The sequence below is a fragment of the Equus quagga genome, chromosome 10, assembly GCF_021613505.1.
Source record: "Equus quagga isolate Etosha38 chromosome 10, UCLA_HA_Equagga_1.0, whole genome shotgun sequence".
In the NCBI taxonomy this organism is placed as follows: Eukaryota; Metazoa; Chordata; class Mammalia; order Perissodactyla; family Equidae; genus Equus; species Equus quagga.
In genome coordinates, this window is record NC_060276.1 from 97,988,186 (window position 1) to 98,009,247 (window position 21,062).

Sequence of the window (21,062 nt, forward strand, 5' to 3'; positions counted from 1 at the left end):
CCAACTAAATGCTAGGCGTTTACTTTTTAAACCACTCTGTGAAATAGGTGTTATTATCCCCTTTTTACACGTGAGGACTCTGAGGTCCTGAGGGTAAATAATTTGCTCAAGTTTCTATAATTAAGAGGTGGAACCTTCTCCTAAAATGTTGTTCTGGGAAAATGTTCAGTGGCGAACTTTGAGAAATCACTGGTGAAATGGAAAGAGCATAGACTTGGTGGTCAGACAGACCTGGGCTATTCCGAGTATGGTCTGTCTGTTGCCCAACAGCATTGGCATTACCTGGGAGCTTATTAGAAACGCAGGAACTCGGGCCCCACGCCTGACTTTCTAAATTAAAAGCTACATTTTAGCAAGATCTGCAGGTGGTTCCCATACATAGCAGAGTTTGAGAAGCTCTGCTTTAGAGCATTTCTCTCTTCCATCATCAGAGGGATCCTCCCAGTTATGTCACTGTCTTTCTCACTTTGATTCCTTTTGCAAAGGCGTTCAGGGATGGAGAATGTACTACGCTGTGAATAGAATGATATTTAGTGGGTGAAACGTGATATCAATGTGGACAGAATAGTTTTCACAATGCTGTTAAGCGTGGCAAAATTTAAGGTCACCTTTTCGACCTTAAGACTTCTATAAACTACCATTTACTGAATAGCTGAGGAGTCAGTATACTTCATTTATTCATCATAACTTGTTGAGGCATTTTTGCCCCCATTTTACAGATGATCCAAGCGTCAGATGGGTAAATAACTCAGCCAAGTTAATCTCACTAGTAAATGCCAGGCCTGGTTTCAAAGCCCTGTTTTTATCTGATTCTAAACCCTTTGCTGTCAACCCCCACTCTCTTCTAAATGACTAAACCACTGTCCTGAGGCAGAACACTGGCCTGGTCCTTTATCTGGAGATCATACCCTCCTAATTCTGATGTCAGTGCGATTTCCCTTTCAGACTACTTCGGGAGAAGATGTTCGTGACTTTGCCAAGGTACTAAAAAACAAATTTCGCACCAAAAGGTATTTTGCGAAGCATCCCCGAATGGGCTACCTGCCCGTGCAGACTGTCTTAGAGGGGGACAACATGGAAACGTGAGTACTGGCAAAAGGAAACCGACTCTCATTTGACGTATATTTGAGCTCCTCTCAGCTGAATACCCTTCTTCACTCCCAAATGCAAACAGTCTCGCCTATTTCTTTCTTTAGATTTACTTGAGCTGAAAAGAGAAAAACAAGCTGATGTTCAATCGCCATTTTCTCACATCAATTGTCCTGTGACAATTACCTTTTCCAAAAATTAAACTTTATCTTACAGGGAAATAAAACCCCACATTACAGCTACTAATTACCTTACAAGCCTTTTAAGAAATATGGGACTGTTTACAAATGAGTGATTCCAATATTTCATTTTGATTTTCCTCCCTCACAAATTAGTGTGTCTTTTTGTATCTGATTGTGGTCATACCTAGTCACTTTTTTCGGCTTCAAAGAAAATCTAGTCACAGGACATTTCTTCGCAGTAAGTAGTAATGATTCTCATGATCAAACTGATAACGTCTTCACCTCTTTTAAACCTCCTCTCCTTTTTTCCATAACTCTGATGGCAATCGCACAACTTGTGTTTCTCTTAATTCGCTTTCCACCTTGGTTTGGCCATTGCTTTCCATGGTTCATACTTAATTGGTTGAATTTGATTTGTTTTGTCCGTTCAGTAATTTTTTTGTGGCTGAGTTTGCCTGTGTCTCTCTTCACCACCTCATTTTTTGTTTTGCAGTCCTGTTACTCTGATCAACTTCTGGCCGGTAGATTCTGCGTGAGTACTTCTGCGCAAGGCGGCTGTTGTCACCAATACATTCGCTTGCTTGATTTGTACAATTTTTGTTCTGTTTGTTTTGTTTGCTTTTAAAGATATATTAATTTCCCTTCATTCATGTCAGTTTTTCTTCTTCCCTTGATAAGACTTTGAGAGTGCCATCTTCCGCAGATCAGGAGAATCAGAGTGAGGTTTCCAGGTCCCCACCAGGTCAAATTTTAACCAGCAGAAATCCTGGCCTTGAGCTTATATTAACATTCAAAGAAATTATTGGGTTGTTAGTTATATTCTGAGAGACGTGTTTATGCGTTCTCCAATTATACACAAGGAAGAGCCTTCTGATTACATAATAACATTCTTTAGCGATATTTCTTGAGATTCAATGCTTTAAGACCTTCAAAAGGATGATGGTTTATTCTTTAGGGCCTGTTAGAAGTGGACCATTAAATATCAGCGGAATTTGTTTTGTAATATGATGTTGAGTCTGGTTGAATAGTTTTGATGAGGTGTGTGGACTCTTTATCAGGTAATGCCATGCTAACTGATGAATCTTTATATATATGAGTTTCTCAGATTTGAACTAAGCTCACTTTACTCTTCTCTCCAAACTAAATATTTAGCTCGTAAACTGGTCTACATTTACACCGGGAGGAAAAGTGTACTGTAGTCTTTGTTATGACTATTGGTATATATTAATAATATTAGATACTAACAGATAATTGACTTATCTCAGAGTTTATAATCTTATTAGAAAACTCTTTTTGGAGTCTGTGATTTATATATTAGTAAACAAAGCGTGCATTGTTTTAAAGTTACATTGTGTGGAGTTTTTATAACCAATTTTTGGTACTTGAAGTACACTTTATTAAAATATTTATTTAAAGTCAGACAGCTGTATTATATATGAGGGATGTGACCAGTTTGCAAGATGGGCTTATATAAGAATTCAACTTGTTTTTATTGGGTCTTTTTTATTGTACCACCATGTAATTTAATTTAAAGAAGATCCTTTTTTAAAAATCCTGTAGTGATCAATGCAAACCGTTAACTGAAGTTTATTTTAAATCTTTATCGGCCTAAAGGAAGTGTAAGGCTTCCCTTTCTTTTTTACGGCTGCATTATCATGCCCCTTAATTTTGAGATATGATAGCTATACCTGATTTCTTTAATCATCACGCTTAAGCAACTTAGGGAACATTTAGATTCAGTTATATTTCTTGCTATTGGTCATTGTTTTCCCTGACCCAGGTAGTCTCTTTGTTAGAACCTTTCATAAATAAGAAACTTAAGAAAAATGAATTGATATACTGAAATTCTCAGCTTGATTGGATCCTGATAAGCGAATGGATTTACTCTGTGTTGAAATAAGTTCTCACTGAAAACTCCAAAAGGATGTGCTAAAGAATAACTTTTAAAAAGGCACAGATGGAGGTAGCACAGAATAATAAGCAAAGAATAACTAACAGTTCCTGGAAAGGAAAGAAAAAGAAAAGAAGTTTATTGTATACATAAGCTTGTGAGGAAAAATCATGACAATCAGTTTAATGTAACTTATTTTCAGGGTGTTTGTCTTTGTTAAACTGAGGAACTTTAAAATTAATGACAGCCTTTATTAAAATATCTTCTCTAACAACTGAAACATACCCACACTTTGCCATTTTATAAAGAGTTTTTAGATGACTCAGAAATAGTGGAAAGTTCTAATTTTGAAGAAGAAAACAAACCTAGCAGATGAAAGTCCCTGTTTTCTTTAATACCAGTAATTTTATTAACATCTTTACTCATAGGATTATAAATAATTGATAAAATATATTGTAAAGCTATCCTGTTCAGGCAGAAGAGCCAGGTCCTCAGGTGTTTTATTTTGCAAGAATTCTATCTGATGTTAACAAATTCTATGAGGATGACAGCATTTAATCCATTTATTATGGATCACAAAATTAGAAAGTTTACTGAGATACAGATCTTTTGTGTTTCATGGACTTTTCACAAAAGATAAAATGGCAATGAGTGGGATGGAATTGGCCATTAACAAGAGTAGGAATAATCCTTCTCGATGAATCGTTTTGTATTTAGAGAGAACAGTATTCTTACCTTCTCTTGGAAGAATGTTTTAGAAGGCTTTGTGTTTAGTTTGGTTTCTGGATTAAGTGGTTTTGTCCTTTTGCTAATTCTTGGTTTTTAAATGATTCTTCTCTGACCTGTACTCCCTTTTGGCTCATTTTCTGGTTTAATACGTATCTCTTTTAGTGTATATTTTTTTTTAGATTTCTCGTTATTATGAGTTCTTGTGCTTATGCATGCTGTGTTAGGTGCTACGTACATTAATAAGAAAAATAACATGGAATTACCCTCAAGGCTGAGAATTAAAGCTCTGCATAAGATTTTCTGTATGAGATTTTCCTAAAGTGTTTTGGATTTACATGCCTAGTTTTGTTGGTGTAGTTATGCTGCAAGGTCTCAGATATTCTTTCTTCGATACGCTACCAGGGTAGCAACTATTATAAGGGAAAACACATATGTTCCTTGATGGTGGACTTATAGCTTACAAAAAGTGTATAATTGAAAGACTGGTCTGTTCCAGAAGATAGGGCTTATAAAGCCAAATAATCCAAGTACTAAATTATCTTGACTTGCATTGAATATTTCAAAGCAAACCATAGCACTTTTTAAAATAATGAGCTGTTCCAGGGTTCTAAGAAATTAGCAGGTTAACTCTCCAAAACTATAGTGAAGGTTCACATGGAAATCTTTGGTTCTGCCTGGTAAATTGGGTAGTCGTCCTTTCGTTTCCTCATAACAGTTTAAATGTCTTCGTAATTCATTCCAAATTTGATTACGGTGACACTTGACCTAGACAACATTGGTTTCATAAATAAGATATTTATCTCTCGGGGAAGACTTCAGTTCCCTAGTTAATTGCTGTAGTGTGTTGTAATCATCTTATGATTCTGTGTCTTCTTTAAGAAATAGGGATTTCTAGCGCATTTCCTGTGTAGGTCTAGGTAACACCATGTTTTTCTTTTTTTTATGTAATGAAAAACAGACATATACTTCTTAGTGTCCTGATGAAGTCCTTGAACGCTGCTTGGACATTGGACTAAACTAGTCCTCCTTGAATAGACTACTGTTGACTTTTGGATCCATGCCTTTATCTAAGGGCTCTCTGTCAGGAGAGAAACAGAAGAGACCTTTTGTCCTGTTCCAATTAAAACAAAATAGCACAAGCCCAAACTGGTTTCCAGAACAGGTGGATCTTTTTTCTAAGGTTAATCCAAAAGATAACTATAAAAACTTCAAGGATAATTAATAGATCAGATATGAAAGGATGGAAAAAAGGTTAAGCCTACGAAAATTCTAGTCTGTTTGAGCTAAAAAGAAGTACATTTTTATACCCCAAAAGTATCTAGACTATTCATGTTACTCGTCCCCTCTTGTTTTCCCCTCTGTGTATTAGCACAGAGTAGCCCTAATGAGAAATATTTCAGATATTGTGACATTCTACTGAATTTGGTCAGTGTTTTTTAAAATATCACAATATAATTTTGGGTCTTTCAATTTGATTCTATGAAGTAGTAGTATAGTCCTGCTGCTAAATTGGTAGATATATTCCTTCTTTACAAAATTGGGCAGACCAGGACATCTTCATATGTGGAATCTTAAGCCATGGACCGGAGTGGCCTCTTTGGAACTAAAATTGTTGACCGTAAATGTATTGTGCCACCTTATAGTTTCCATTCAATAAGAAGGCAGCTAATAAATGGCATGAATGTGAAATTTTAAACCACGTAGTGCTAACACAATTTCAGGAGATCAGATATGAGAGAAGATATGAGATAGGATATGAGAACTTACAAGGCAGGAGGACGAAATGTCCCATTGAGATTGTCTCCCCCAACCTTTTCTATAATTGAAACTTTCCACAGAAGTTTTGGATCTTTCTTTATGGCTTTTGAGAAAAGCGGAAGTATGAGAAATCATCTCTCAAACCTGGATTTCAAATACGATGATATCTGAGATACAGGAGCAACCAAAGGTGTACATTATCCATAGAGTTAGATTAAAAGCATTCTAGGCCATGTATATAACATGACTGTGTGGTGGGGTTTCTCCATTAATGGATGGTATCTGTGACTAATCACATTTTCTGCCTTATAGGCCTGCCTCGTCCCCTCAGCTTTCACACGATGATACTCATTCACGCATTGAACACTATGCTAGCAGGTATGGGACTAGTTGAATGCCAGGCAAATCTTGATTGAAGTAACTAACCAAGGAAAGCTAACCTATAATCATTTTAAACAAATCTTTTCTTTTTAACCCAATCTTGTCTGATTTCTACTAATCAACTTGCCCTCTAACGTGCATGCCGTTCCACTGCATGTTGTTTTCGGACACGAAAAAGCGTTAGTCCAGAACAATCTCCCCTAACCCTGGCCTTTAAACATTTCTGATGGCTGTGTTATGTTTTGTATACTGAGCACGTTTAAGAAATTGGCTTAGAAATCATCTAACCTTAGAAATCTGCTAGACCAGACATAAATATGTGAAGAAATGATCCTACGTCATACGGAGAACGTGAAAGCGTTGGCTTTCCCTTTGTGTGTTTACTTTACATAATATGCTATGAAGAAGAGAATAATTAATTTTCCGAATCCTTGGACCTTTCTGTCCCCTCTTCCTTGTGTTTGAGATCGTTTTGATACCTAAAAACTGAATTGCTAATTGTAAGATATCTTATGCCTGTTAAATAAATCTGTAAGAGTTCGTTACCTTAGTTGTAACAAGACTTTATTATAGTCTGAGGTGAAGGACGTTTTTTAAAGGTAAAAATTGGTGGCAGAATGTTTAGAGACTTCCTGTGAATCGATCCTTTATCCATATTCTAACTGGTAAACATGTTTATCAACCGTAGAAAGTATTAACTAGCTATATATATGTTTGTCATCAGTGGAAAACTTTAATTGTCTTAAAAAACAAGGGGTAGTGTAAGGTATGGAGTGTATTTGTTGTTAGGGAAGCTTTTCTTGAAAACAAAGGCCTGTTCTCAGTGAAAGGAAGATGGATCTGTGAAGAAAAGCAAAAAACAACAAAATACAACTTCCCTTGTAATTTACAGCATGAATGTAAGGCTACTGACGAGCTGTGGTCCACCACTCACTGCCTCAGATGCTTAGGCCGACACACACATCCTTTGATTTGAAGGATTCCTTTCTCCTCTTGACATGATTTATCCTTTAGTTTTCAGGAATGTTCGATTAGGTCTTGAATAGATTCTAAGAAGTCACATAAGTTTTAATGAGCTTTTACGTTTTTTATCAGGCTAGCAGAAATGGAAAACAGCAATGGATCTTATCTAAATGATAGCATCTCTCCTAATGAGAGCATGTAAGTATCCCGTCTCTTTTTACAAAATGTTCCTGCCCATGAAATTGCTTGGAGGGATTTAGAGGTAGGGTAGAACAGGAGATAGAAATTAGCGTTATGTCCATTTGATCTTCCGAGGAGCCATTCGTCTACTTTTTTCTTTAACTCTTAACAACGTGACGTGGAATGAGCTCATCCAAATTGTGGCCTTGTTGGTATTCCAGAGCAGCAAAAATAGTTTGCCTTATTCTTATTTAATACCATATTATCTTATTTAATACCATACAATACAAATTGCAGAGTCCCAAATACTTAAATTATATTAAATGCTTAACCTTTGACCAAACCTGCCAGATATTTAAAGGAATTGGATATTAACTTTTAAAGTGGTAGCTAAACAGTATCTTCTCCGCTCATGGGGAGTGGAAACGTAATCTTGGTACAGTCACATTGGTACCCCCATATGGTAGGTTAGTTGGGCGTTTTCCTTCGGAGATCTGAAGTAGTTGATTTTTGTGATTCAGTGTCTTCATGAGTGAGTAAAGTGAAGCAATCCTGTGAAGGGTTTCAGAAGAGGGAGCGCAAATTCAGGTCACAGTTTTTTAGTGGGATGATAAGCCAGGCCTGTCAAATTTAAGGAAGTGGAGAGAGTGATGCTAAAAGTGGCAGAGAACATAGCTATGGCGGGGAAGCAGAGGCTTCATTATATAGTAGGGGAAGCATTCACAGTAAGGAGCACAGAGGAGTACTGCCATGAACCAAGGGCCTGAGATGGAGGGAGCAGATGAAGGAAAAAATAAGGATCTGCCAACTGAATAGATAACTTAAAGAGAAGAAATCGAGTTAAAAGTACAATGATGTTTTCAGTTCGATAAGTTATGAAGTCTTACCACTTTGTCGTGGAGAATCTAGGCAAAGAAAAGAATGGTAAATTTATCATATGTCATTGGTGTGGCAGCCCAGAGTCACACTCAGATGAGAAAAGGGCCTTTATAAAGATTAGGCTGAGGGAAATAGTGTCAAAGTGGCATTTAGACACAACTGGGTATTGAAGTCATGAGACTGAATCATCTCACCTGGTACCTAAGGACGATCAAGGTGACACTGAAGAATTAAGTCGAGACTCAGTCATTTCTATATGACTTTGTTACTTCAAACCAAACCAAACCACCTTTTTCCCAAACATAACTGTGGTGCGTTCTCCTTCTCAGCTATGGGGACAAGAAGCAGTATGTAAAATACTTTGACAGGAAAATATGTGACCAAAGAATCAACCAAATGTAAACAACCTGAATGATTTGCTTCTTTGGGTCACTGATTTTGATATGAGAAGCTGTACACATTCAAATTAATTCAAGTTGTATCTGTATAATAATGGCTGCCATTCATTGACTGCCTAAGAGAACAGTAAGAGAAGTTCAATTATAACTATATGTTGCAACGAATCATGGGAAGGCCAGCAATAAAATCTCAGAATTCGGAAAGAGGGATAGTAAATTAGGTGGTCAAACTGCTTTCGTTTTATTTTTAAATGACACTTAGCTTTAGCTCGTTCTGAGGACAGTAAAATCCATTTTGACTCAGTGTTGGATGGGACAGTCATGATATTTTCGGGGCAAGTCTGGAGAAGCAGTTTGGTGGATTGGTGGATTTCACTTAATTGTTTGTTTTTAACACCCAGTAATTACTTTTAGTCCACTTTTTACTTCTCAACCAAATTGCCTGACTTGACAGACCAAAGTCCTTTAAATCAGGAGGATTTTTTTTCCTAGACGTTGGAATTATTTTTCCAACTCAGAAGACAGGGAGATGAGAAAAGGAAATGAAATGGGTGCGGAGAGGGGAGTATTAACGTATCATCTCACTGATGTCTAGCCAGAAACAAAGAGCTTTAGCCTCTCGTTAAGAACAGAGTGAAGTTCTTATAACGTGGAGGGACACAGGCTTTTCAGGAGCTAGGAGCAGTGCGTTTAGAAAAGAATTTCTCCTGTGTAGTAGAGAGTTCCTAGTTTGAAGGAAAGATTGCAGCTGCCTTCCAAAATATGAGCCTTCTGCCTCTTTGTTCCCCAAGATGAGTCCTTAAAAGCTGCTCTGAGGAATGAGTTGTTCAGTCTTCTTTTAATTAGTCACCTTAATGGCTTTTTTCCTTCTAAGTTTTGTTTTTCTATCTAAACAATAATTGAATGAAACAATCATTTGCCTACACTTTCATTATTGTTACCTTCCTGCCTCTATGGCTTTTGTAAGTTCAAACTGGCTTAACCAAAGCAACACTTTTTGGTTACCTTGCCTTCCACTTAAAATATATACTCTATTATTTTAAGGGCTGCAATTTTTTCCTGGTCAGTATCAGCAACAGCGTGGGTTTTGAACAGATTCTCTTGACAGGCTTGGTAGCAAAAGTATTATACAGCCATTATTATGTCTTTTAGTATTTATTAACTATTGGTTAACCTGTCTACATAGAGTCCCAGTATTTCTGTAATTCTGCCATTCCTTTACCCATGTAAATAGGCCAATCAAATTCAACTGAAAATTTGAGTGAGAGAAACTTTGAACTGTCACCAACAGGAGGGTAGGCCATAACCTCAGCAGTATCAAGATGTCTTTACAAGCGAGAAAAAGGGTCTAATTAATTGTTAAGAGCAAATAAATGTTTCTATTTATAAATACACACCCGAGTCCCTGACCCCCAAAGCAAAATAAGGGGGGAAAAAACCAAAACCTTTGATTTTATTTTCCAGAGATGATGAACATTTGTTAATCCAGCATTACTGCCAAAGTTTGAACCAGGACTCCCCCCTGAGCCAGCCTCGTAGTCCTGCCCAGATCTTGATTTCCTTAGAGAGTGAGGAAAGAGGGGAGCTAGAGAGAATCCTAGCTGATCTTGAGGAAGAAAACAGGTGAGTTTTCTTTCTAGCTTTGTCATTAGTATGCTGAGTGCATACGCTTGCACACATAGAAAAGTGCCAGGAGTCTTCACTTAGAGTCATTCTATGTCTAATTGTTTTCTACGATAATCTGTTTAGCTCCATTTACAGATTCTCTCTTTTCTTTTTTTTTTTGTTCTCCGAAAGAAGAAAATGAATGCAATAGTATAATTAAGAACTCATATTTTAGGTGTGAAAGGCATTAATGCTGATGGTGGTATTTGATATATTGCATGTGTTTCAGAGGCTTTGATTTCATATTTGAGAATAGAATTTAAGAACAAAGCAGGTCATTTAATTTTATGGTTAAATAATTTGTGCATGTGTTTGGCCATATTATCTATCTCAAAGCATTTAAGAAAGTAGGTTCACTGGCTCGGTCATATTTGGGAATGAATTAGTGCATCTTATTTTGCGTCATCCAATACGGAAGTCATTTATGCTCACCGTCATGGCAGATTAGTAAGACGATTCCAGTTGTCGGTCATCACCTGAAAAAAATGTTCACATAAAAATAGCAGAAATTGTAGAAGTAAAAGACTAAAGAAAATTCACAATGACTGCAGAGAGGACAAAGATGTGACAATCTGGGATATTGTGTGGTGTCAGGGTGACGCAAATCATTGGATTTTTACTTTTGTATTACATTTATTATATCAGAGTTTCCTTGGTTAAGAAAGGCTGTTGCCCATGATCACTTCTAACTCAGCGTGCCTTCTTTCGACGAATGCCACCAGGCAAGTCTTTAAAGAAGCAATTGCTCAAATTTGTGGGACTTCAGTACTTTCATCTCTTTGGTTTAGCCCAAGGCACCAAGACCTCTTAATCTAGGTGACACAGGATGTCGGAGAACAAGTGCCCTCAGGGAGTCTGTCCCCTCAAGATGAAAAAGCAAACTGCCATTCATCCATTGCCTTCTGCTGCCACTGCCCTCTTTCTAGCTCTTAATACCTCTGACCTGTGGCCAGAGCTCCTTATCTGGTTGGCTTCCCTGTAGTCTATTTCTCACCCCTCCCGTAAATCCTCCATACTGACTCTAGTTGTACATCTTTCTAGAACCAAGGCCCCTCATGGCATTGTTCTTTCATTGGACTTCTGCATCTAGAAAAAAACCTTCCACATTTAAAACCTTCCACAATTTTCTCTGGACCTGCCTATTCAACTTCATCTTCTTTGCTCCCTGTGTCTGGTCATGCTGTTGTAGCTACTGTTTCCGAACCCTTCCTGCTCTCATCCACTTTCTGGGTGCAGCTCAAGCTTGCTTCTCAACCTAACTGCTATCTCCCATCCCTCCACTGCCTTTTCTGACAAGGGAGTCCTACTCATCTTTCGTGACCTTGTTCCAAATAATTCCCCACAGAGCCCTGTCAGATCCCTGCATTTGGAAGTACTCTATCTTTTGTCTGTAGTCTCAGAATACTTTGGACTTTTCTCAGAGAACTCTGTGACAATTTGCCTTTTTATCAGTTTTTTCCAATGCCTCCCTCTAATGAGAGAGTGAATGCCATCGGGGCAAGGACTGTGTCTTAATCCTCTTAATGTCCCATATAGTACCTAGCACAGTGTGACTATCTAGTGGGTACTCAGGAAATGGTTAGTAAAAACCTAAGTTAAGGGTACAGCAAGGATGGCACACAAGTACCATCCAGGAGGTAATACTGAACGTTTTGTTGGTTTTAATGGTAACATCATTTTTGGCCTTATTCGTAAGACTAACAGTGAAAACCATGGTAGAGAAAACATTTCCCTCTACTTTATTGAGGATCATCATTAGTATCCATTTATGTTAAATCTTTAACTGTTTTAGGAGTCAAAGTCAAATAAGAAGAAAAAGTTGGGATTAGCATTATAAATAGAATTTGATGGTACCCAGGAGTAAAAATATTTTTGTACTATGTGATTGTTGCCATTGTGTAATATATCTTTCTATCTCATTGGTCGAGAATTCGGTCTTGTTTGTTCTTAGCATACCTTCCTTCTATACCATGACAACTAGGCCAAAGAGTGTTGGTAAAGAGTACTGATAGCTATCATTATATATCATTTCATCATTTTCAGAGCACTTGAATGTAATTTGCATCCTTTAATCTTCCTAAAAGCTCTATAAAGAAGATGGATGGGAAAATGTAGGTTCGGAAAGGTTCAAATGGCTTGACCCAGATTTCACAGTCGACCAGTGGCAGAGCCAAGTTCAAATCCAGATTTTCTGACTCAAAATAGCCAACTCTGCCTCCCCCAGAGAATAAAGAAGAGTTATTCTATGTAAATATCATTTACATAAAATTGGGCATTCTATGTAAATTTTATTTACATAGAATTTTGGCATATTCCCTTGAATGTGCCTTAACATTTAAGGACTAGATGAATAAAACAGTTCATCTACTTGTGGTACAGTGATAATCACTTTATCCTAAAAGATGTCCAAGACCATTCCTCAAGAATGGAATGGTTTATTGTCTGAAAGAAAGAAAAAAAATTACACCAGGGCTGCTTAGAGCTCCAAAATGGAGAATCTGGCGTTGATGCAAGTTTTTCTGTAAGTTATCTTGACTTTCAAGCAAAGGTCAGGATGAACTTCCTTCTTTCTTCTTCCACTTTGTCACATTTTCATTTCCTATCAAATCCCAAAGAAATGTCTCTACAGAGCTCCCCTCCTGAAAATAGCCTGTCTGGTTTCTTTTGCTCTGTCATTTCCTGTCTTGCAGTTCTGCTCCAGGAGCTTCAGAGCCATCGCTTTGCCTTCATAATTCTTGATTTCAATGTTGCTTAAGGAGCCTTTAACTCAAGATTTCCTGTCCGTCCTCTGAAAGAACCCAGGAGGTCATTAGATGCCCTCTCTCAGTGCCTGCCAAGCTGCCTGTATTTCCCAAGTCAAACTGGCTCCATAATTGGACAAATACAAGCATACTTTTAGAGAAAATGGAAAAGGATATTTAAAATTGAGATTGTCCCGTGTCCTGTGGACATGTACTCACCATATCCATGTGTATTTTGTGTTCCTTTATTCTGTAGCTGTGACTTATCTCCAAATGACAGTTAGCAAAGGAGAGAGGCCTGGAGATGCCCATTCCTGATATGTTATTGAATTCTGTTAATTATTCTTATTCATGACGCCTCTCCACAATCCCCTTGAAAAACAGAGACTGGCTAATTTAGAAGTGTCTCAGGGGTGTCTTATCTCTGTCTTTAGGATTCTGTTTCTCCCAATTGTTGCACATAGCATTCAGTAAATATTTGTTGAATAAATTAATGAATAAATGAATTGAAATGAAGCTGAATGTATTTTAAATATAGCACGCATGCATGTACTTTTGACTAAAATTCCTTTTAAACCCGCATTTCATAGAGAAAAGCCTTTCAAAAGCTGTTCTTCTGCTTGCTTTTCAAAATACTTCCCTTTTTCAAACTTCCTTGATTAGCGCCCAGCATTGCTTTGTCATAACTTTAGAATGTTAAAAATTCATTTTCCACATCCCCTTGGCATTCTCTGATTCTTGGTTTATGCCACAAAGATAAGGCGAAACTTTGAGCAAAAGTGAAATCGGACTCTGAATTTTCTCGATAGTGTCTCATAAATTTGGGTGACTAGTGACTTGTATAGTCTTCAATGTGTCACTTCTGTATACTGTCTCTCCCTCATATGCAGATAATTCGGATTCACCTCTATTTGGTTGAGACCGGTTGGATGTTGAGAATTTGCTCCATTGTGTGTCCTTAGCATTGCAAACTCAAAGTTGGCCTTTTTCCCGCGTAGATGAAAGCCTGTAGTCTTCTGACTGAAATCTATAGTGTCCGATTCCGACGTGTTTTTCTCTGCACTGTCGAAATGAACTAAGACTTGCTCTGAACTTCTAGGTATGAAAACGTAGCCTTTATGAGAGACAAAAAGTCATTGTCATTCTGCGGCCTGCATAGCACATTGAGTAGATTGGTCCCAAGTCTAAAAGGAGGGTAAATACTAACCTGATTCGCTGAAGTCTCAAGTTAGTTAAAGTGGTTAGTAGATGTTATACAACAGGAGAACTCTGTGGCTTCTTAGTACCTACTCAGTACCTTTCATGTGTCTTGTCGGGCGACCAGACGTTGTGCAGCCTAAATGCGAGCTTTCCTTGCTCCTTTTCAGTCCCCCAGTGGTTATGCACATTATTAATGTTAGAAATTCTAGATTGGGTACTTATACCACTGAATTAAATAGCTGAAATCATGATCTTGTCGCTTTACTTTGTAAATGACACGATGGCCTTGGGCCCTGGGCTAGTAGTTTTCAACCTTCACAGTCTCAGGATGTCTTTATTCCATGTTCCCTCATTAGGTCTTTGTGTGAGTCTCAAACGATGCTGAGAAGACAGCCAAGATGAAAGGAAGCTGAAGGGGGTCAGGAGTTGGGCATTCTGAGCAGAGGGAGGAGCATAAACAAATGTGTCGGGGTGAGGAACAGAGAATGTTTGGGGAACTAGCAAACTGTCGTGTTACTTTTGTAATAAGGCAAGAAATGGGAGGAGATGAGGCTGGACAGGTTGGCAAGACCAGGTCAAGAAGGATGTGGGGCCATGCTGGGGAGTTGATGCCCCCTCACTTGGTAAAGGGAGCTCTCGGGGGTGTAAGCCAGGAGTGATGCTGCTAGATTTACACTTATATACATCACTCAGGCAGCTGTGTGGAGGGTGACTTTGAAAAGAACAACACTGGGGGAAGGAAATCAAATTGGGAGGTAGCATGGAAACCCAGGAAAGAGAGGATTAGGGCCTAAAGTAAGGGAAGACAAATGGGAGAGATGGGCTGAATTTGAGTGATATTTTAGGGGAGGGGCAGAGCAGTTTGTTTGATTTGGTTGTTCATTGCATCTGAGGAGGCAAGGAATGAGTCCCCGCTCTGGCGGGTACAGGGGGAGACAATGGTTGTTTGCAGCTGGGACTGACAATTCAGCAGGTCCGTTCTTTAATTCAGCAATATTTATAGAGGTCCTTCCTCAAGGGTCGAGTAGCCGGAAGATGGTGAACGGGGTATGGGAGAGGTTGAGTTTGAGATCTTGGTGACACACTCACATGTGAATGTCCAACAGTGAGAAATGGAACTTTGAAACTTGTAGGAGAGGTGTGCGCCGGAGATATTAGATGTGTGAGTCACCGGCTCACAGGTGGTAGTTGAAACTGTGAGAGTGAATTTATCTACCCAGGGAGTGTGTGGCAGAAGGGAAAACACTGGGCTTGGTGGAACTCTAGCAGATGTGAACATGAAAATGTTTACGTAATTACTTTTATTTTTTTTAATAGGTAATACATACACATTACAGTCATGTGTCGCATAATGATGGGGACACGTTCTGAGAAATGCATCATTAGGCAGTTTTACTGTGCGAACATCAAAGTGGACCCACACACACCTAAATGGTAGAGCCTACTACGCACGTAGGCTATATGGTACTGATCCGTCATTGACTGAAACGTCGTTATACGGCACATGACTGTACAAACTCCAAAGGGTTCACAAAGGCATATTGAGAAAAAGCGAGTCTTTCTCTAACTGTCCGCTGGCTCTGGTGTCCCCAGCTCTGGAGACTCCCACCTTTATTGGTTTCTTGTGTACTCTTTCAAAGATATTCTCTAAATATGTAAATATTTGCAAATATATTTCTGGTGGTTGGGATTATTTCACACCATGCTGTGATTTGTGTAGTGTCCACTCTGGTCTTTTCTTTTTACTTAAAGATCCCTAATTATTTTTCACATGCTGGAGGAATATGCCAGAAGGAGAGGGGAGGAGAGCTTGGGAATGATAGGAGCATTTTCCCAGAGGAAGTAGGAGGTAGAGGGGCACAAGAGCACAGGAGGAGGCATGGCCTTGAATGGGAGAAGGGCCAACTCTGAAGATAATGTGGTAGGTGAGGAACTTAGGGTAAGAAATGGGGGCGGGGAGGAGAATGGAGTGAATGTTAAATGTCCAGTAGACATCACTGGTAATTAGCAGAGACTGATTCTCATAGCTGGTTATACATTTTTCAAGTTGGATTGGGCGGAAAGAGTAGTATCTGAGAAATTTAGTGAAACTAGGCCTTCATGTCACTTGGCAACATGAGTCCCCAAGACAAAGGGCTGCAGAGCCTTTTTAGACAAAGGGAGCTAGTTTTCCCACATAAATCAGACAGCCACGATCTTTTATGGCAAGAGAAGCTGCCATATGAAGAGAAGCTAAAGGGCATACACCTTGCATTTAATAAGCTGTGCAAGAGTCAACCACCTCAGCTCTACTCAGGCAGGGAGAACAGGCACCTGGGGTGGGGTCACCATGATTCAGAGGCTCAGTTTCTAACTACTCAGTCCAATAACCACATTTCCTTCAGTTTATCCAGAGTTCATCAAAGCCTGAAGGGACCAACTCATCCTATCCAATTCATGGAAGTGGGTGGATAACCCAGAAGGACAATTCGTTTCTCCCTTTATCCTAATTCTCTCTCTCTTTTCAACTGTCTTGTCATATCGAATGCGTTAATGTTATCTTAAACCTTTTTGAGGAACAGCATGGGGTTTAAGCACAAATACTAAATCTATTTAAATGGGGAATATACGTTTTTTTCGAGACTGGAGTTGTAGCTCCATTTCAAGGTCCTCTGTCTTCGAATCAGATCTCTTGGAAATCAGAATAAAACTCAAATTGTTGTCTGGTGAGCTTCGACTCTTAGCATAGGGAATTGGATAGTCGTGAGGACTGTTTCATACTACAGAAGAACTGAAGTGTACCCCTCCGGTGATAAGAATACTCGTGACTTACAAGTACAGCTGCCATTCCCCTGGAACAGGCTGGATCAGAGCTGTAGTTCTTACAATCCATTTTCGCTTTTTCGATCCTCCATGAAGACCCGTATCCTCCTCTTGCTTGGCTTTCCTTACCAGACCATCCTGCTCCAGGAGAACTAAGTGTCCTCATAACTTTCTTTAGTTGCCTTCCAGGCCTGAGGATATAATGCCATTCAATTCAGTAGATAGTTAGTGAATGCTTAATGTGTTTTTCAAACTGCCAGGACCACAGAAATGAATAAGCCTTGGTTCTTATCCTCATGGAGCTCAAAATTTAATAAAAGGCATTAAAATATAAACAACTAATTATAACTCAGTGTTACAAGTGCTCTGGGGGCATAGAGGTGAGTGATTAATTCTGTCTGAGGGATTAGAGACCTTTGCAAAGGGAGTTGAAGATAGAGACTGAAGAAGAGTGTTCTAGGCTGAGAGAAGGGGAAAGGATGAGCTTTCCAGACTTGACGGGGCAATGGGTAATGTGTGGCCATAGCACAGAATGCAGAGAATAAGAGGATAGCAGAGTAATGGGTGGAGGCCACTGTTTAAAGGACTTTACGTGTCTTACTAAGTAGTTTGGATTTTACCCTATAAGCAGTTGAACGGTGAAGGTTTTTTTGAGGAGGGAAAGATTGAAGAAAATAATTGTACACAGGGAGCTAGAGTCATGGTGATTGGTAGAAGGACAGGAACAGGTGTTGAAAGATGGCCAGGGTCTAAACTAAGAATGTCTTAGGCAAGTGAAGAAGGGATAGAGAAATGGGAAGGCCAACAGAGATGGGAGAGAGGGGAATGATCATTAAAAACAAACAAAACAACATAGTCCACGCAGGAAAAGCTACCGACTGGCAAAGGTCAATGGCTAGAGAAGAACTATGTATTGACCATACTGAGTTCTGTTTGCCCAAGGAGATTTGAGTGGAAATTTCCTAGATTGATTTTATGTATTCACGTTCCAAAAAGGATTTGAAAAAAAAAGCAAAGCAATAAGATTCCCACAGTATACATAGTAAATCAGGGAACATAGTAGAGAAAAGCATAGTTGATATAACTGAGCTTCACATTTGGTCCAAGCTTCCCTGCAGCCACGGGGATAAGAGGACACACGATGATTCGTCTGTCTCTTAAAGTTGGATGAAAGAAGCATGCAACTTCCTTAAGGAAACACCATCGTTTTCCTGGCTCTAAATAATAATAACAATGAAAACAAATAGCTGTCGTTTGAGTGCTTGCCATGGAGAGGAACTGTTCTGAGTACGTGTAAGATCCTATTTAATCCTTACAACAACCCTACAAAGGAGAGGCTGTCTCCCAAAGACTCCGTGGCACAAAGTGAGAGGGACGCATCATACAGCTAGCAAGGAATGGGGCCCGCATTCAAACTCAGGCAGTCCTGGACTCTTAAACAGTGTTAAACTTGATGTGACTATTGGCTGCTGTCCTTATCAATATTTTTATAACAAAGACTGAAAGAAATTTTATGTGGCTGCTTCTAGTGGCCTTTGATAATTGTGGAAAGCGGAACATTAAAGACCAGAAAAGTAAATGATGACAATTCTCCATGGGTAAAGGTCACTGTTGCCCAAAATGTGTTCTGCAGAATACCTCTAAGATACTCTGAAAAAAAGGACTCCAAGGACAGATAAGCTTTGGAAACACTCGTATTGGAAAGTCATGATTAATTTGCATTTTGCATCGAGGAGTCTAGAAGTAAAGAAACAGGATTAGCTATGTTTATCCCAATGTTGCTTAACACGTACTTGACCTCAGCCCAATTGTAATGTTCTGTGGAACACATTTTGGTAAGAAATTCAAGTCTGTACTAAACTTGGAAGACAGGGCAAAGAGAGAGCACAGGTGATTGTGTCTACTGTGGTTGTCGAGAAGCCTAGCGATGGTCTTTCTGGGGACAGCAGAGGAAGTGGCTCTCACAGATGTCTCCACAGATGAGGCCTGGATTCTTCTCACAAAAGTATTTTTTGCTTTGGCTCTAGTAATAAAGCCCTATAAACCCATAGACCAAAATGATTGAGTCTGGACAATCCAAAGATAGATAGGTATTAAGTCATCTCCCATGACCAGAGAAAATTCTTTGTACTCTTTTTATGGAATATCACAGAGTAACCTGGGTTTCCAATCAGACCACCAGCAAGAATTTTCACCAATAACTTGGCAAAATTAACTTGATCTCTGGGGTTCTTAATTGTTGTTAAATGATTGAATTTTGAAGGATGTCTACCAAAGACAGCAACTTTTGCTTCTATCACAATTACTGTTGAATCTTTCTTTTCACTTGAATCTTTGCTTAGGTGCAAAGGCCGGTGGTTACTTGAGGCCTCTCCCGGATTGTGGTATAAAAGTGTATTATCAACACATAGGAAGATATTTCTCCCTCTTTATCTTATAACAGGAATGCAAGCGTAGCGTTCATCTCAACAAGGTGTAAATTTAAAAGATGTGTAGCTAATATATGGGCCTGTGTAATGCTACTTGAGGAAGCTAATTCCTTTTCTGGCACTGAAATGTTAAAGAGGATAAATGATCAATCTATCAACCTTGTGTGGCTTAGTGCTTAACGACTTCTAGTTCACAGAACCCATGGCTAATGGAGACATCCAGAGATTGTTGAAAAGACAGGTCTAGAGTTTAGAAGAGAAGTCTAGATTGAGGAGTTAATGGGTTAGGGGGTGGAATCATGGGCTTAGAAGAGGTGGAAGCCTAGGGTGGAGTCCTCCTAGGAAGCGAGTATATGTGGAAAGAAGACCAAGTACCTCCGGGTGTACTTGATTGTAATTGGGTATGCCCAGTTAGAAATGGTTTCCTGGTGTGTATTACTTACGTAAGTGGATGGCTTCTGAAGATGGCTAAACTCATCCGTTTTTTTTCTAACTATCTTAATAATTAAAGTTGACCTTTTTCTGTATCTCCAAATTCTCGGTTACCTTAGGGTACCACTCTGGTCTGCTAGCTATAGGTCATAAGTAAATCCATATGATCCTTTTCCTATAATTTCCTAGTAAATCAAACTGATTATTTCAAAGGTAGAAATACCGTATATTTTTAGCGTTAGCAATGAGCATAATTCCCAGGCCTTGTGCATTAGTGTAAGGTTTGTCACCATGGTGGAACTAAACAATATCCCACATGCTAGAACGTGAGCTCTTGAAGGGTAAGAGATGGTGTCTCGTGTATCTTTATCTCTGTAGTGCTGCCGGTAGAAATGTGTTGATTAAATGAATGGATGAATACCCTTTGGAGTTTTCCTGTTCTCTGATGGATTTGGGGGCTGATGTTCAGTGTCTTTCTTGTTTTTCTCATTTCTTATGTTCTTGTTCTTTCCCCAGATCTCTTAATATACCTGTTTAGATTGTCATATTTTCCATTAGACTGAAAACATCTAAGTTGTTTAGGCTAACCCAGACTTGAGCATTTTCTGAGCTCATTATTAGGCTCTCTTTTAAACTCATCATCTGAAAATATTGAGAAATATCTGCATAGATAATTCTTATTATACACACCATTTTTATTTTATGTCCATGGGTTAAACTTGATTCCTCCATAGTAGGAGAGAGCATTAGAAAATTATTGTCTTCACTGGAGCAATATCTTCTGTGCTATGAGAAATACAATTTTGAATCTAGAACTTTTTAAATAAGAGTTTCATTGAGATATAATTCACATCCCGTACAATTCACCCGTTTAAAGTGTGTAATTCACTGGTTAATTAGGATATTCACAGAGTTGTGCCACTATCATCACACAATCAATATTAGAACAGTTTCCTCACCCCAAAAAAGAAACCCCATACCCATTTTCAGTCACTCTCCATCTATCTCTCCCAAACCAACCCCACCCAGCCCTAGACAATCACAAATCTACTTTCTGTTTCTATGGATTTGCTTATTCTGGACATTTCATATAAATGGAATCATACAATATGTGGTCTTTTATAACTGGCTTCTCTCATGTAGCATATCTGAAAGGGACACCTATGTTGTAGCCTGTATTAGTACCTCATTCTTTTTTATTACTGAATGATATTCCATCATATGGATATACCACATTTTTTTAATCCATTCAGCAGATGGACATTTGGGTTGTTTCCAGTTATTGACTATTATGGATATTGCTGCCATGAACATTTATGTACAAGTACTGGGACTTATTTTAA

At 38.8% G+C, this 21,062-nt stretch overlaps 1 protein-coding gene across 9 annotated transcripts in view; it reads left to right on the plus strand.

Moving 5' to 3' along the window:
• DMD (dystrophin) overlaps window positions 1–21,062 on the plus strand; it is a 2,273,580-nt gene that overhangs the window by 2,211,191 nt on the left and 41,327 nt on the right. For 8 of the 9 annotated variants that reach the window (XM_046672830.1, XM_046672828.1, XM_046672836.1 and 5 more), the window contains 5 exons: window positions 946–1,082; window positions 1,765–1,803; window positions 5,962–6,027; window positions 7,126–7,191; window positions 9,915–10,073. In XM_046672830.1, the coding sequence (XP_046528786.1) occupies window positions 946–1,082; window positions 1,765–1,803; window positions 5,962–6,027; window positions 7,126–7,191; window positions 9,915–10,073 (467 nt within the window). The remainder of the gene's footprint in view (window positions 1–945; window positions 1,083–1,764; window positions 1,804–5,961; window positions 6,028–7,125; window positions 7,192–9,914; window positions 10,074–21,062) is intronic. The other variant, XM_046672833.1, reaches the window with a different exon arrangement.